Source organism: Solanum tuberosum, unplaced genomic scaffold, assembly GCF_000226075.1.
Source record: "Solanum tuberosum cultivar DM 1-3 516 R44 unplaced genomic scaffold, SolTub_3.0 scf00127, whole genome shotgun sequence".
Taxonomy (NCBI): Eukaryota; Viridiplantae; Streptophyta; class Magnoliopsida; order Solanales; family Solanaceae; genus Solanum; species Solanum tuberosum.
In genome coordinates, this window is record NW_006239058.1 from 354,470 (window position 1) to 373,089 (window position 18,620).

The 18,620-nt window shown below is 35.4% G+C and overlaps 1 protein-coding gene across 1 annotated transcript in view; it reads right to left on the reverse strand.

The window, feature by feature from the left end:
• Window positions 1–18,620, reverse strand: part of LOC102578447 (callose synthase 10) — a 56,874-nt gene that overhangs the window by 1,673 nt on the left and 36,581 nt on the right. Inside the window, exons 32-48 of the mRNA XM_006351393.2 lie at window positions 14,880–15,011; window positions 14,710–14,778; window positions 14,453–14,627; window positions 13,858–13,975; window positions 12,139–12,258; window positions 11,565–11,680; window positions 11,398–11,481; window positions 9,697–9,809; window positions 9,283–9,335; window positions 9,031–9,207; window positions 3,348–3,395; window positions 2,515–2,673; window positions 2,286–2,399; window positions 2,117–2,205; window positions 1,879–2,037; window positions 1,160–1,262; window positions 674–793 (exon numbers count right to left, since the gene is read on the reverse strand). Coding sequence (XP_006351455.1) covers window positions 674–793; window positions 1,160–1,262; window positions 1,879–2,037; window positions 2,117–2,205; window positions 2,286–2,399; window positions 2,515–2,673; window positions 3,348–3,395; window positions 9,031–9,207; window positions 9,283–9,335; window positions 9,697–9,809; window positions 11,398–11,481; window positions 11,565–11,680; window positions 12,139–12,258; window positions 13,858–13,975; window positions 14,453–14,627; window positions 14,710–14,778; window positions 14,880–15,011 — 1,949 coding nt within the window. The remainder of the gene's footprint in view (window positions 1–673; window positions 794–1,159; window positions 1,263–1,878; window positions 2,038–2,116; window positions 2,206–2,285; window positions 2,400–2,514; window positions 2,674–3,347; window positions 3,396–9,030; window positions 9,208–9,282; window positions 9,336–9,696; window positions 9,810–11,397; window positions 11,482–11,564; window positions 11,681–12,138; window positions 12,259–13,857; window positions 13,976–14,452; window positions 14,628–14,709; window positions 14,779–14,879; window positions 15,012–18,620) is intronic.

Genomic DNA, 18,620 nt, shown 5'->3' on the forward strand with positions numbered 1-18,620 from the left:
GGGGATGCTGGATTATTCTGTATTAAAGTTTTCTCGCATCATATATCAATCAAAAGCAGTATCCCTGCTGAAAACATTTTTGCAGACAAAGTTTCACTGGACAGTTCTTACGTCTTCTTTCACTGATATCAAACTCCTAATTATTTATTAAATCTGTTAAAGCAAAATCTGTTTAAATGATTCCCTATCTATCTGCAAACTGAATAAAGAATTAGTCGAATATATTCTAGTCTTCACTATCTTTCGTGAAATGTACGTAATAGATGAAGAGAAAATTAAATTTAGAAGAAAATTCCAACAAGAGTAGCTCCCATTATATACAAATCCAATAGTCATATAACCCAATAATTTTTTTTCTATGCCCCAAAGATGAAAAAAGAGAGAGAAGCATCAGCATAAGTAATCCAGGAAGCTTTAATTGCATGCCCAAGAACACACACACAAGCTTTAGATCTGTAACACTGAGAAAATGTACAAGTTCATAGTAGCATAAGTTTTGCATTAGAAAAATTGTACACTATGTATGTGTTTTTTATTCCAAGGCTATCCACTCAATTTATTAACATGAAAAACAACCATGTACGCACATAAAAAACAACCATTTACGCCCATTTGGCTCATTCCACAGAGAACTAAATGTTTGTCTTAGTATGCAACTAATGCGAAAACATACCGCAAGGGAAGTGTCCGTTCCCGTCAACTGAAGTTTATAAACAATGCCGTACTGGAAGAGAAAAAATCTGAGACTCAATATTGTCTCTAGTATCCGTCCTCTCAAAGTCTGGATATGAATCTGCAATATAAAAAACTTGGTGTTAGAAAGAGCAATTTCCAGAACTTCCTTTTTTACTTTTCGTTTCATTTTCAGTTTCTTTTGGAGGGGAGAGGGAGATCCTTTTAGAGAAGATCCTTTTTTCTTCTCATAGGAATGATCTGGTAGCCTAAAACTTCCTCATATTTTATTTTTAGGCAGAGGGAGTACAGAAAAGGCGACGGAAAGGAATATCACAATTTAAAAATGTCCCAACTGTTTGCATCAAAAAGAGGAGACAAGTGGGTGATACAGTACTGGCCAGAATGCAATTGACAAGGAAAAGAGAGCTCATGAAGGTATAATTTATGTCACAAAATTTACAACTAAAAGGATACATAAGTCGACCTGTTCTTCATCCCACCAGGACTCCCAGCTGTCGTCTCCCTTGACACCTACTCCACCCTTGTACATAAGCCAGTTGGTCCAATCATCAAAGTCCTCAACGGTCCTGTAAAATCATGACAAGTATTGAGAGAATCACGGAATTATCAGCAGCTCTAACAGCATCACAAATCACAGTCGGAGGATGACATGTGAACAAAAGAATAAGGAAAAAATGATGACAACTATGATTTAAAAGGATAATTAGTGTAATTACATATTGGTCACAACTGCCTCATCCCATTTTCTTTGATTACTTGCTATTATACTCCATCCTAGAAATGAACTATTCCCTTAAGTGAAACTTTTAACAATCCTAAAAAATCAAATTACAATACTAGATGATGTAACTACTTTATCTTATTTTGAATATATGATGTGACTAATCTTATTTTGATTTACCATCTCTTTACCAAACTCAAATTTAATACATCATTTAAGAATTTCTTCACCAAAATGTGAAAAGAGTTAAATGGGTCAATCAAAATGGTAGGAAGGGAGTATAACTATAATGGTACCAAATCTCATCAACGTTCTCAACTCTGCTCTTTTGGCAGAAAGCAGTTTGAAAATTACATGGTACAGTAAAACTGGTGCTTGTGTAAAATGCATGCAGTGGAGAGCAATGCCAATCATACAAAAGAAATTTCCATAAAGAACAGTGAATACGAGAAATAACATACTTTTGCCACTCAAATCCAGAGGGATTGAAGATGTAAGGGGCAAATAGCCATGAAATGACAAGGAACCAACTGCTGAGAGTTAGTAAGATAAAAGAAGTGGTGCTTCCATTCGTGTAACCATAAGCCAAGTATACTATAAGAAGTAAAGCCACTTCCAACCTGTGGATTACATAGTATCAATGACAGTTCTAGGAACAGAAGAAAATCCACAAATCAAATTAATGGATCTAGGACTCACGCTTTAACAAAATGACTTCTGGAATAAAGCCTATAGTTCTCCGCAAACTTGATGTGACGAACAACGAAACCTCGTCCAGTTGCCCGGTACTGTTTTATAAGTAACATGATGGGTTATTCTGGTGCCTATTATAAGTTCCTTCAGAGTGAAATTTATGTGATCCACATACCTTTGCACCACCGTGGAGGATAGTGCGCCCAAAATAGTGAGTCCTGGTCCCAAGTGAAAAAGTAAAGAAGACGGAACAAAATTGAAGCTGCATCGTAATAAAGCTGAAGACGGCCTGCAAATTAGTGCATGTGAATGCAAAGCAACATAACTAGAAACACCAATTTAAGCAAACACAAAATGACAAAATCCATTATTATCTATATGATAACATGAGATACAATGCATACCTTTAGCAAACCAAGTTCAAGAATGAAACCCATTATCATGGGAACTGCAGTGAAAATTCCTATCTGAACAAAAAATTGAGCATTCAAAGCGGCATTTAGTGCAGTGTTACCCAAAAATCTAGCTCTCCTCGATATTCCTTCATCAAGTCCAGAGAAAGCCTGCTTGAAATAAGAGAACTGATGAGACTTATATAATGGCAGGCAGAACCAATCAAGAACTGTCAGCAACCGTCTAATAACTGTAGACAAATACCATCTCATCTCATTTGAAGGATCAAAACATGTGGTACAATTGGATGAACTATGAAACTTAACAATGCTGCAGTTATGGTTTAAAAGCTAAACATGTGTATAAAGTTCCTCATCCTTCCATAGAATACAATTGAATACTGCAGTTTTATCCATCCTTTTTTCTCAATGATATCTTTGTAAGGTTTATGAGCTCCTAGAAATATATTTAACTGTGTCAGACAGCGACGCCAGAGAAAGATAAATGTCTCAACATCCCAAACCAAACAATGTTTGTGAAGATTTTTATCCTTCAAAATATAAAGAAGAAAAGCTGAAGATCAACGTTGCACTTTTCTTGCTTTTTTTGTGATAAGTAGTTGGTAAGTTCATCTACTTTCTTTAAATGGGCCTTACCATTATTTATGTTAATAGACCCAACAGATCAAGTTAGAAGCATCAGTGGACAGTGCAACAAGAGGCAAGATTAATCTAGTTTGACATCGCAAGAAAGTGCATGTACATCACTCCACACACATACAACAGTTGCAAACAATAGAGACTATTACAATAATAGAAAAAGAGACATGTTAGAAACATTTTACCAGATATGCTCTTCCATATAAGAAAATATACACTGTTAGGACTGTCATCTGCAATAAAGAAGAAATATTATGAGAAAAAGCCAGTCGACAAACAGGAAAAAGATACATAAATATAAAACTAGCCTGGAGGGTAGGACTATATAGTTTAGACTGATCATTTATAGGAGTTCAGAAGAGAAATGTGCCTAAAGCAATTGTTGGAATGTGTGAAGATGTTAGAATGAAACAGAGCACTTAAGTAGTACTAATTTTGTTTCAAATATCATATTTAGAGCCGTCAATATGGGCTAGGCCCGTTGGGCCGGCCTAGCATAACTCGAGATTTAATAGGGCTGGGCTAAGATTTTTGGAGCCCATTTAAGAAAAGGACTTTTTAGCCTGACCTGAATAAGCCTGCTGATTTGTGGGGCTTGACAAATATAGGTAGGGCCGGCCCGTGGGCCAAATAAAAATAATTTTAAAAATATAATATAATATAATATTAAAATTTAAAATTAAAGAGAGTCCAAACTCAAAATCTATTTAATATTTAACTAATTGAAACCGCATATAAATTGCAGATGAAAATAAAGATGTTAAGACAACCTTGCCACAAGCTGATTCAAATATGCTTGATGAAGATGATCATGAAGTGTTGGATACGTCATAGATTTCATGATGTGTTAGATACGCCATAAGTTTCATGATTTTTTTAAGGAGTTTATTTTAACTTTTTTATGGTTGGAATATTTTCACATTTTTTGTGTTTTAATGTGACAAAACAATTATGTTAATATTTATATTTAGATATTTATATTTTTATTTGAAAAACCTTAATAAATATTATAAAGATAATTTTATTTGTGGATTTGATTAACAAGTAGTAACATTAACACCGTGTAATATTGTTTTGTCGATATTTATGATAATATTTTTAAATTATAATTTATAATTTATTTAATAATATAAAAATATATAATTTAAAAAAGTAGGGCTGGCCCGGCAAGCCTGTAGCCCACGTACTTGTGGGCTGGGCCGATCGTTTTCTGGCCCACACCAAAAATGGGCTAGCCCGGCCTGACCCGTAAAATGTCAAAGCATGTATGGGTTAGCTCGGATGGGGTGGGCCAGCCCATATTGACAGCTCTAATCATATTATGACCTGACGTTGCGCCATCTTTTATAGAAAAAAGTGACAATAGTTCATTAGACTGACATCTAAAACAAATATTAAATGAAGTTACTGATTGGAAAAGAAAGCTGTAATGTTTTATAACGACCCTCCCTAGTCACTTGATGAATTTTACTAGTTTTCCCCATTTTAACCCTCCTGTAGCTTTTATATGTGATTATTGATTTGCAGGGATGGGTGACATGAATCCCAAGGTGATCAGCTGGGTTTTGGAGAAGATAATTCATTTTGGGAGTACAAGTGGGACGTGCATAGTAAACTGTTTATGTTTTGACATTTCAAAAAGTTTTGGCCACGTTCCAGAAGAACGTTATGTTATGTGAGGGAATGTAGTAACCAATAATTTAAGGGTCATTTGATAATGAAATAGAAGTAAATAAAAAAGAAAAGAGAAAAGGCAAATGCCCAATTTAATAATACAGAAAAAGAAATCAACGTGCTGGTCTGCTAAACAGAAGCAAAACGCAGCAAACAAAAATAAAAACAGAAGAAACACTGATAAAGAAAAGGAAAGGAGCAAAAGAGAAGAAAAAGGAAGAGAAATATTGGAATTTTTGATCCAAAGTATCAAGGTAATGATCCTAAACTTTTCATTGAGTTTATTACACGATTATAAGTGTTCTAAATCCTCCCATCAAGGAGAATCTTTTGGTGGTCGTGGTTAGGGAACTCTGCCTTGTTGAGCAAAGTTCACTTTTTCACTCAAACCTTTGACCGCAAATGTAACTTTTGACTCAATTTTCGAACCGAAAATAAATATAGCAATATGAGTGTCATTGGATTCATATTCTTATGGGGAATCTATATTTGAACAGATTTTGACCGTTCAGAACCATTATGAAGGGTCACAATAGCACCAGTTTTATATGTCTGTTGCTCTACCCTAGTTTGTAGACGTTTGGGCTTCAATTTGAGGCAACTAGAGATTTCCTGATACTTTCAAGTGTTAGTTTTGATGTATTAAATTAATTCAAGGGCAATGGGTAATACGGGGGGTCCCACATAAATTAGATAACGAGCAGTTATGCGAGTACTTCTATCAGTTCTATGATATGGAAAAATTTACATCAAACAGAATATAGGTTAATAGTATTCCATGACTTGTGGTTTGATTGAATTGTTGATACTTGTGAATTTCGTAAACTTGATTATACTTGGTTATAGGTTCAATTGATGAACTCATGTTATTTATATTTGTTCATACATATTCGTAGCATTCTTATTATTGCATGATAATTATTGAATGATATTACCCATTGTATTAATTGTGAAATTCATATTGTTGTCATGCCGATGGATAATGGTTCCAACGAGTATATGGACCTAATGAGTTTCCCATGGATCCCGACTATTTGACGGAAAAGGCAGGTGTATAACGATTTTTGGTCAATGCATTGCATTTCATATTGATTTGGTGTTGAGATGACTGTTATATTGATTTGACTTGATACATCTAAGGCATACTATGATATCATCCGTGGTGTATCTGGTTGCAGACAATATATGCTTTAATTGCTTAATTATGTTGACCTTGATTCTATAAACTTTTTGTGTAATAATTTATTTTATGGTAATTTATATTTGTGGAAAAAGGAATTCTTAAGATTGTATCTCGTTATCGCTTCTAGGAAGGTTTAGTAATCAAAACTTATTGAATACACGTGTTTCATGTACTCACTCAACACTTGCTAGTTGCTACACCTTTTAGTATGCACAAACTAATCCATGTACTCGCAATACTTGAGAGTACTTGCGTTCAAGGTTGTTTGAGTTGAAGGTGAGCTGCTTACTCTTTAGCAGCATTGCCCCCAAGGCCTAGCTTGAGTGGCAAAAGGTGGAGGATTTGTGGCTTAGGTTGCAGGTTCAAGCCCCACACCATGCAAAGCAAAGCCCGGTATTTAAGTGGAGAAGGGTAGAGGGGCGGGCCCATTATCCATCGAGTTTAGAAGGCTGTGATTGATCCAAAGGGCGGGTCACAGACGGATTTCTCGGTTAAAAAAAAACCAGATACTAGATAGTGACTCTTTATATTTTCTCGTCTTATTTCCTTTTAGACGGTTGTTTTTGATTTTTCAGGCTTGAGTAGTATTCATAGATGCTCTTGTACCAATACCAAGTCTTGGGGGTTGATTTAGGTTTTAACTCTTTTGTTCCGCACCTATAAAAGTTAATTGTTTATTTTAGAGCTGTCAATATGGGCTAGCCCACCCCATCCGGGTTAACACATACAAGCTTTGACATTTTACGGGCCAGGCCAGGCTAGCTCATTTTTGGTGTGGGCCAGAAAACGGTCGGCCCAACCCACAAGTACGTGGGCTACAGGCTTGCCGGGCCAGCCCACTTTTGTTAAAAGTTATATATTTTTTTATAATTATTAAATTAAATTACAAATTATAATTTAAAAATATTATCATAAATATCGACAAAACAATATTACATGGTGTTAATGTTACTACTTGTTAATCAAATCCACAAATAAAATTATCTTTATAATATTTATTAAGTTTTTTTCAAGTAAAAGTATAAATATCTAAATAGAAATATTAACCTAACTGTTTTGCAATGATCACAATAAAACACAAAAAATATGACAATATTCCAACCATAAAAATGTAAAAAATAAACTCCTTAAAAATCATGAAACTTATGGCGTATCTAACACTTCATGAAACCTATGACGTATCTAACACTTCATTATCATCTTCATCAAGCATATCTGAATCAACTTGTGGGAAGGTTGTCTTAACATCTTCATTTTCATATGCAATTTATATGTGGTTTCAATTAGTTAAATATTAAAAAATAACTAAATTGAGAATTATAATATTTAAATGTACACAAAAATATATTACCAGTTTGAGAAAAACCATGTAACCAGTTTCGAGTAGCAACAAGTGTTTGGACATTTTCATGGTGGATGCAACTTCTATACTTAGTGATTTCCTAAAAAACTTTAAATAGATTTTGAGTTTGGATCTCTTTAATTTTAAATTTTAATATTATATTATATTTTTTAATTAATTTGTATTAGCCCACGGGCCGGCCCTACCTATATTTCTCAAGCCCCACAAATCAACAGACTTATTCAGGCCGGGCTAAAAAACGCTTTTTTTAAATGGGCTCTAAAATTTTTAGCCCAGCCCTATTAAATCCCGGGTTAGGCCAGGCCGGCCCAACAGGCCTAGCCCATATTGACGGCTCTAGTTTATTTCATATTACTTCAACATTTTTTTATATGGTTAATAAAGGAACGAGGTTCACCTACGGGGATGGTGGATACTCTCATGGTCTAATGGAATTTTGGGTTGTGACAATTTTTCCTTGAGTCAATCGGAAACAGTTCCAAATGAACAACCCATGGGGCAGTCATAACGTGAACCTTCCTTCTCCCAGTCAGCCATATAACTTTGGCAGCAAAGGTTTGAGCAGCCTCTCTACCTACCAGGGTAGGGGGGCAAGGCCGGTGCACATGCTAACCTCCTCAGACCCCACTTGTGAGATTACACCAAGGCTAACAGTCTGTTTGGCATTGCTGCTAAAAACTGCTTATATCTAGAAGTGCTTTTTTTAAAATAGCTTTTCTAAAAAGTGCTTTTCAAAAAAAGTAATTTGTGTTTGGCAAATTCATTTGAAAAGTTCTTTTGATAAGCAATTTGTGTTTGGCTATCTTTTAAAAAAAAGTGCTTTTGAGAGTCAAATTACGAAAAAGGGCAAGTATCAATGTGCTTTTAATATTATTTTGTAGAGAGAAACTATTTTAAATATCTAATACATAACTTTTATTAAATTTTTATTTTAATCAAATTAATATGTACATATTCAAATTATTAATAAATATTATACATAAATAAATAAATAAAATATTAATATAATGTTAACACAATGCGTTAAATATAATTAAAAATATCAAGCAAAATAAATTTAAATATTATTATTACCTATTTCTAATAATACGTAAAATAATATATAAACATAAATAAAATAAAAAGTTTATCATATAAAAATAAAAATAAAAATTCTTGAATGAACCTTAACAAAACTTATGAAATATGTTAATTAATTAATAAGAGATATATTGGTAAATATGTAAGGGATATTTTAGTCCTCAAAAAAAACAATTTTCTGCTTCTGCTTTTTTAAGAAGCAGAATTTTTTAGCTTCTTCCCAACAGCAGAAAAACTGCTTCTGCTTGAGGGTTTGCCAAACACTTGATTTTTCAAAAAGAGTTTTTTTCTTAAAAAAAAGTACTTTTGGCCTCCCAACAGCAATGCCAAACAGGCCCTAAGTATGTTGTTGATAGAGAAAACAAAAAAATTAGTTTAGACTAGCATGACCAGAAGTGAGGTGATGGCTTATGCATTTAGATGTTACAGTGCAGGGGGGGGAATATTTATATTAATCTGAAAATTGGCACTTCTGGGAACAGGACAGAATCTGAGACATCAAAAGAAGGACAGATCAAGTAATTTCAGAAACAGGGAATAATAGAAGAAGGAACAAGAGAGATGATACCATTGTACAAACATAATAACCAACTGTGGTGAAGAAGAACGAGAGCATCCTAAAGAAATCAAAAAGTTGGCCAATTCTGTACACATCCCTGCTCAGAACCTGCTCTCCGTTTCCACCAGCTACCTTGCCTTCAAATAAAGCTATTTGATTTAAACCAACATCTCTGCCCTTTCCAACCTAGATTCATCAACACAGCCTTCAGGATAGTAAAAAGAAATCTAATCCAATGCAAGCAAGTGCAACTAAACCAACCTGAATATACTCATGGTGGGTAATATTACCCTGCCTTAAAGTGGAATTAAAACCTGCAAAGAACGGTGGAAACCACAGATACAAAGCTAGAAAATCATATACTTCAGAAAAAAGAAAAAAAAAACACCATAAAAGTTGAAGGCATAGAAGTAGAACTGTCAGCTTAAAGAAAAAAACTGCCATTCGAAGAGACTATTGGCTGAACATCAAGGAAAGTCATCCTCTATCCAAATAACAATAGGAACTATCATGTGAAGTAGCTCTATTTGTTTTCATGATCTGAAGAATATCAGTCGATCACTATGTGTGGTCCAGATTATAGATACACCAAACAATGGGAACTAGCGAGGAAGCAATTAGGAGAAAGATGGAAAATAGGAGCTACTATGAGTACACCAAGTCTCTCAAAGTTACCGGCATAGATGTCTTCACTTATGTTGATAACACGTGATGCTTTACTAATGCCACCCCGTGTGATATGAAAGATCCGATCAAAGATATCAGGATGTCCATAGTGCATGCGAACCCTGCAAGCCACTTTTAAAATGAAAAACTTTTCCGACCAATTTTTTCACCTAAGCAATTCTATTTAAGAGAAGGTAACTCACGGAGAGCAGAGTGATTGACTTTTAGCAATAAGTTTATACTTTATACAACAACATACCCAGTGTAGTCCCACAAGTGGGGTTTCGGGGTGTGGGATGTAGGATGTACGCAGACCTTACCCCTACCTTTGTGAGGTAGAGAGATTGTTTCCTATAGACAATAAATTTATATTTTGATAATTATTTACACAAAACAGTTTATTACTAATAAGAGAATGGCGTACACAGGAAATGGGAACAGACCAGAGATTCTTGCCACATGCTTCTTAATGTATTTAGGCAGTTCAAATAATTGTAAAACCAGTGCATGCGTTTCACCTTGCAACAGCTGCACAACTGGTACATGAGTTTTGGTCTTTTTCCAATTTTATTTCACATACATAATTTTTTTTTAAATGGAGAAGGAAGAGAGAAAGAAAAGATGCCCAAACACTTCTTCGTATTTGAAGAGAAAGGATAGCAAAAGGTAAACCGTGCCAATCCTACAGCCACCAAACTCCCAAAAAAAATTAAAAATCACAGAGGCCACAATGATATATACATATTGTATGTGTGTGTTTATTTATCAAGAAAATGTGTATATAAGGAGGAGATAAAAAGAATGACTTCACAGAAACAAGGTTTAGTCCCTGAATTCCCATGTACCAACCCCATCCACGCACATATGATTGTGATAGGTAGCCAATGAACTGTCACTATTTCATTGCAGATTTTGATAAAGAAAGAGCAAAAACCAAAGAGACCGAAAAGAGTGTGGGAAAGGCTGGTTTTCTGCTGCCAACATTGAAACAAGGATAAAATCAATTCAAACATCTAATGTGCCGGGTTCCCTGAAGGGAATGCCCAGATTTCTAAAAACGAAATATGAAATGCTCTTTATGTTTTAAAATACGATGGAGTTTCTCTAGTGCCAGTGTGCCACATACCCCAACAGACAAGAGATACTACTAGCCTTAATGGGGAAAAAAGAAATAAAAGTTGGGGCAGGGGTGGCAGCCAAGATGCAAAACTACTTCTACAAAAACAAAAATTTATGATCCTAAAATTAGCCACGTCAGCTTACTACATTGGTAACTGGTACAAAAAAAAACAGTTTCAAGGAATCTGTTAGGACCCAAAATTGTAGTCTAGGTAGACTAACATCAAAGAAACATATACTATACTTGATCTTAGCCCAGAGGCTGAGAAACGTGAGAATGCTCTTAATAAGACAGATACATATAAAATCTGAAAGAAAAACATAAAAGTAGAGAAGCAATGGGTGCCACTATTTCCAAAAGCTTTCTATTTATATTTGTAAATTAGTACCATCTCACCATGTATGAACAACTCAAGGTAATCTGAATTGATATTAGATAATGAAATGCGAGGAAAAGACGAAAAAACTAGAAATGATCAAAACCAATTCTGTATCAACCAACAATAAACATGTTTGACGCTACTGAGAGAATTTCTATTAAAGTAATCCCATTTTAGACAACAAGATCAAACTAGGTCAAAAGATACTAACTTGAGAGGCTTTGCTAAAACACGTTGGCCCAAGGTGACAAAACTGGTTTCCTGGTTGGACATAAACCAAGCGAGCGAAGAGACACTGCACAGTTGAAATGAGTATAAAGTAGATTAACAATATTATCGGAGGAAGGATAGTTCATCCCAGATTCAACAGAAACTCACCTTCCAGTAAAAACATGCTCCCTAACACCAAGAATAGTGGGTGGTCGGAGCCCATGTTTACCATGGAATTCTTCCAGAAGATTTCTGACTTTCATTGCTTCCTCAAGGTAGTTATCCTGCATTAGAGAGAGACAAATAAATTTATGCTGAGAAGAAAAGGAAATGAAAAAGAAACTCTACTTATTTTTTTTAACCTCTATTTATTTATATTTACACTTCACAGTTAAACGTCACGACAATAGATCCCAGGAGAAAAGGAAGTAAAAATTTTACAGAATTAAGTAGACTTTGAATAAACCAGGAAAGATATCATCCAAAATGAGTCTCTGCTGGCAAGACAAGACTAGAACTACAAAAATATACAAATTTACCGCCAAATAAAAAATACCAAACTTGCATTATATTCGAAGACAAAGATGTCGTGAAAGCAATAATTGAAGAGAAATGCACTTTTTATTGAAAAAGCATGAAGAATTCCTGATTGCACTCGGGATGAGCAAGCTAATCATATACATTCTGGACAAAAAACAACATTTACCTAATAAGACAAGCACTAAGAAGGAAAATTACTTACCTGATTCATATCAATGGTTTGAACCGCTTCCCCACGGGTAAATATAATAGAATGGTTCTGATTTTCTGGTTTTCCTTCTCCAAGTTTTGGATCTCCAGGAAGCTTAACTGAATATATTTCCTGCATGTAAACAATCTTTTAGAAATGAACGACAGAAAGCCAATTCCATCCAAGTGGTTCATCAAATACGATTATTGCCAATACATCCTATATCCAGAATAAGTGTTTGCCCAGTCCCAATTCCCAAATCAGCATGGCTTATCAGTATTTAGAAAACATCGGATTATCAGGCCAAAGAAGGGGTGAAATTGGTAATTTCAGCCCACATAAGTGAAATGAATCCATTTAGCCCATATTAAATTAAATGGATCACTCATATTTTCTTAAATGGGTAAATATGCACTTCAAAATATTTAAGCTCATACAAATATGGACAAAATGGGTAAACGTGAAAATCCGCCCCCAAGGCCTAGATCAAGTGGCAAAAGGTGGAGGATTTGTGGCTTAGGTCGCAGGTTCAAGCCCCACACCATGCAAAGCGAAGCCCGGTATTTAAGTGGAGAAGGGTAGAGGGGCGGGCCCATTATCCACCGAGTTTAGAAGGCTGTGATTGGTCCGAAGGGCGGGTCACAGACGGATTTCTCGGTTATCAACAAAAAATAAAAAAAATCACTGCACATACAAGATGCCTCAACTGCTGTAGCTCTTCACTAATTATCTCTTCTGTTTCAAGTTGTTTTAGTTGAGGAATTGAGTTGTTGTGTCATCATATGGTCTTGGGAATCTCTCATATCATGAGTTAGCTTTACAAAGTGTTAGATATAGTGTCCATTCTTCTTAACGTATAAACATATTAGAGTCTTCTTGAGCTGAGGGTCTATCGGAAACAACTTCTTACCTCATCTCTGAGGTAGCAAGGTATGCATACACTCTACCATGCCCAGACCTCACATTGTGGGACTACACTGGGTATGTTGTAGTATAAACATATTCAAGCCAGATTCTTCTCAATTCTTAGTTCACCTAATGCTCCAATGGAATGTTGTTTGCACTTCAGATGTCTACTCTTGAGTGCATTGGAGGGTGTTGGAGTTTCTCATATCAGTTGAGGGTACGGGTTGTTAAGTCCTAATATGGTCTTGGCAAATGCTCAATCATGAGTTAAGTTTTTATGGGTTGAGGTAGGTCTAAGATTCATTTTCCTGACAGCATCAATTTGCATCATTTGTATCCTCTACTTCTCTTCAGTCAAATCAAATCTAGAACGAAATTTCCTTGTAATCCGTCTGAATAGGATCACTCAACTGTCGATAAAAAAATCAACTCTGTTTATAAACCCAGCTAATATAGGGGCATATATAGCACCAAGGCCCAACCAACACCAGATATGCCAGCATGAAATGTAGGCGAGTAGTACTTGAAGCATTTGAGGACCCAGTTAAGGATCAAAGACACCATAACATACCATAATTCATTAACAAAGCTTGGTGTTGCTTATTGAGAATACAATAAAATAATAAAAGTGTGCTCTCTCTAACAGCGTAAGCTTTCAGATGAGATGGACACAGTCCCCACACTTCAACATGGTATTAGAGAAGGCAGATGGCCACACACTTCAACATGGTATCATAGAAGGTAGATGGTCACACACTTCAACATGGTATTTGAGAAGGCATATGGTCACACACTTCAATAAAGTTATACAAAAATAAACCATACCTGATCTTTCCCATGTGCATCAGCTTTAACAAGCTTCGAATAGAATTCCTTTGAAACTTTCCCATCATCCCCTGCGATCTCCTCGACATGTATGAAAGCAACACGAAGTGCTTCATTCCTTGCATACAACATAAGATACGTAAATTAAGGCATCCTCAAAATAATAAATGTGGACAAAAACAATCACGATTTGCACCATCAAATGAACTACTATTTATAACATTCTCGCAACAAAGCACATAAGAGGCAAAGAGACATGGAAAAAGAATCATAACAGTTTTGCTCAACTACCATGCACATGATTAACGGTTAAGGGTATTCACATGCAAAAACAAGGAAAGAAAGACCTCCGATATTTAGGACAAGGAAACATGGGAAAATACCAGAAGACTCAAACTTGAAATCATAGCAAGGTATTAGGTACTCCCTTGCAATATGCCAAAAGAAAATAATCTAGAGTCCACAACAATTACTACGCCTCAATGTCGAGTTAGTTGACGATATCTTGCAATATTATATAAGAACAAAAAACCGTGACTGATAAAAATGTCATCAATGTAATGGTGCATAAAAGAAACAAAATATTAATTCAGACCTTCGCAATAGAAGACCAATATCCGTAGCCTCTGGAGCTTTTCGCTGTTTTTGCTGCCCATAAATTTGGCATGAAATTACATAAGTAAACTTCAAATCAGCTTGAGCCCGTGCTTCTCGTGATAATTCAAATCCTTGACTTGTGAGAGAGTTTGTGTGAGAATGACCATCCACTCCTTACAAAATACAAAAGGAAAAAAACTACATCAGTAAATTCAGGCTTTCCGTTTGATATAACAAATACTAAATGTTACCAACCTCCTAGAGATCTCCTTTCCAAGTAACTTTGTAGCATTAATGCCCTTCTGTAATACATCATGCCACGCACTATATACAAAACCACATTAAAATAAAACAAGTATTGTTAAATAAATAGAAGATACTAGACCACCAAATATAGAAACATAATTACCATGAGACAATCGAACCTGTCCTAGCTAGAGTTTGGCCGCGGTAAGATGCCCAAAATCGAAGGTCCAAGGCGTCACTGGAGCCTTCCTGAATGTCATTATCACCACTATCATCTCGACCAATCCGCTCCAAAAAATTCTCCCACTCATCTAATATGGGTCATACGCGGTGACAAAGATTAAGACAATACAACGGTTAGGAAAGACAAATATATAGGGCAGCAATTGATCATAAAGGCATTATCTTATCCAATTAGGTGAGCAACAAGATAAAAATTTACAATACTCCCGTAAACGGTAAACAAACATTATACCAAATATTTAAATAAGAACAGGATGCTATTATGAAAATATACGAAGTCTTTTTCCCTCTATTCAAAAGCTCTGCAATTCCACTTTCCAAGTAGAAGCCACATGACTGATGGTGTCTTCTACTAATGGTTTCTTCCACTTCTTCCTTTTTTCCTTTCAAACAAATGACTCTTTCCTTTTCCTCTAGTATTCAGACCTCATTCTCTTTTACTACATTTGAGTTGGTGCTTCACTTTCACTATACTCATCCCTTGCACTGTCTAAGTCAATTACTATGTAATCAAATAAGAAACTGAATGCCGCAATTTAACTCTTCTTTGTGGTTAATTGGAAATGAAAAATAAAAAATTGTGCTTCATGTTATCCTTCAATGACCTCGTTATTTTTTGATAAAGTAAATAGTTTGGTTGATGACATGAGAAAACAAACACGTGTACAAGTAGTATACTAAAAACTAGAAAATCTACACCAAAATATGGTTCTCTACAACAGTCAACCATGTCTATACAAGTAAGAACCTCGCGGGTGCACTAAAAACATGAGAGTACTCCTCAAGATTACATTGGCATTCTTAACACCTTCAAATTCTCTCTATTCCTCCATTCCAAATATCCGATGTAAGGGTTAGAGGAGCAACATCCCATGCCCTTGAGCTTCTCTTCCTTTTTCTAATAATTCAACTTCTACAACATTCCCTTTAATTTACTTGGAAGCAACCACTATACTTCACCCAACTCAAAACCTTCCACCACAAAGTCATTGCTCATGACAATGCAATATGAGGTGATTTACATATTCTCCAGAACATCTGGCACATAAAACATCAGCCAACAAGTGTAATCCTCCTCTGCCTCAGGTTATCGGCTGGGCTTCCTAGATACTAGCCATACCAAAGAACACACTTAATAGGCACCCTAAGAGTCTTTTTATTTAAAAAAAAGCTTTACTAGAGAACATCTTGTCTCTCCTTATAGCCCTATCCTCAGGAATGTTGCAAAATGTGTGACATGCTCTGCTTATAAACCTTGTATCTTTCGGATATGTTGCATTGTCATCTCTATCTGGCTCGAAACTCAATATATATTGCAAAAAGTATGCCACATTACACCTTCCCAACCCTATTGATGGCCCCAACAAACTAATCCTACTATCATCACCTATCCAGAAAGATTTTTTAGCCGCTAAAATCTTCAAAAACTTTCATGATGTTTCTCCATGAACCAAACCCAAGCGGAAGTGTGACATTACTTGTCCTTCATTCCCCAACTTTTGTGTCGTACTTTTCCGCTATAATCATCTCCATAATGGTGATTGCTCCGTCATTCCATATCTCCTAAATCATTTTCAAGTAGAGCTTTGTTGAAAATTCCTAGATCTTTCACTTTAAGTCCTTGTTTTTTCTCTAACATCATCCCCCATATTTCAATGACCTTGTTATTATACTGTTTAATTATGTTTATGCTGATAACTTTTCTTTTTGATAAAGTAAAGTATTTCATTACAAGGCCGAGATGGCCATATACAAAAGATATACCCAAAAAGGAAAACCTACAAAACCCTGTCCTTTATACAAAAAGGAACTACATGGGTGCACCAAAAGAAAATAAGGGAGTGGAGGTTACCCCTCAGATAAGCAAAGCTCATCTCCGTTCCTTCAAAAACCCTCCTACTTCTCTTTCCAAATAACCCACATTAACGTGGGAGGAGTAACATACCAAAACCTTTTGCCTTCTTTGCCTAATACCAGACCACTAACCTTCCAACAAAGCATAGACCCATCAAGGATCCAGACATCTCCCATGAGGCCATGAATGCCAAACCAACTAAAGATCTCCCACCATATCCTCGTAGCTAAGTTGCAATGTAACAGAATTTGATCCACATCCTCAATTGCCTCCTTTCAGAGAAAGCACCAACTAACGCAGACAACCTTTCATTTCCTCAGTATCTCCACCATCAAAATCAGCCCCACATCCTCTCACCTGCCTCCTTGCCTAGGAAGCACCAATTAACGCAAACAATCTTTCGTGTCCTCAGATTCTCCACCGTCAAAATCATCCTTTTAGCAGCTAACCAAGTGAAGAAGCATTACTAACTTGGCTTAATAACTCAAACTCTTCACTTTCAGTGCCGCACCGTGTAGACACGATATGGGTGTGGGTGTGTGATCCATACCGAATTTGGTTAACCGATTTCAGATACTTCGACCAAAATACACAGAAAATTCAGGACAGATACAGTGATTTCTGTAATAAAAACAAAAAGTCAAAAACTAAGGTGAAATTAAAGAAAATGTAATAGCATGTATATAGAAATTTCCATATCAATTTTTTTCCTTTATTTTCTCCTCAAAATACCTTGTATAATGTTTCATAATTTAGACATATAACTCTATAGTTAATTTTTTGTATTTTTTTTAGGTGAATCCCCGCACCTGTATCCTAACCTAGATCTGTACCCCGAAATTTCAAATTTAGATCATGAATGATCCAACCTATAGATCCGCACCCGAGTCCCAGCAACATAGGTTTAAATAAAAAAAAAATATCATGAATGTCCAATATACATTAATAACGACCAGTATCATCATTATTGTCTACTGGATGTTGAATTAGTAATTTCAATTGAAATTTGATTTCACAAGTACTAAATCCATATATGTATGATAATTTTTTAATTTGGTAACCAGTGCGCTTCACTTCAAAAAAGCATGTGCTTCACCTCACTTTTTAATTGAGCCCGATAGACCTTCTAGCTTTTTTGTCTTTTCGCTTTTAAAAATACTGGAGAATACTTCAAAAGTGATCCCAATTTGAAATAATAAAGTATTACATTTTTTAAGATTCAGTATACATTTTGTATGACGGATCAAGGGAGAAAATCCTGGGATAGATTTTTAGTACACTTTAATTCCTTGTTTGGTTACAAAGTTTGGGATAACTTATTCCAAGACTAATAAGTAGTACAGGGATAAGTTATCCCTCCCTGCCTCTGGGTGGAATAATAATCATTGGATAACTTATCCCAGGATTTAAAAAAAAAGTTCAAATGACCAAAATTGCCCCACAAACCCTTTTTATACATCACTTTTCCCATCCTTTACACTTATGGAGGGTATTTTTGTAAATACAACTTATTTTTAGAAATTATGCAATGCAACTCCGCCGAAAATAAACTTATAACCAATACATTAGGCATTTAGTTCAATCTTACATTCTTCTCTTCCGTTTTACAGAAACAAGCAACCAAACATGAAAATTAACGTGACCACTTGTATGGAGCCTGTATTACATGGACTCATAATGGGTGCATACTAGATACAGGTGTGTACAAGTACACAGATGAGGTACGTGTCGATTTCAGTGAACTCTTAGTGTATTTTAATGAATATGCACAAAATAACCACACCCATCTGACACAAGTACTTCAACGAGATGAAGGATCCAT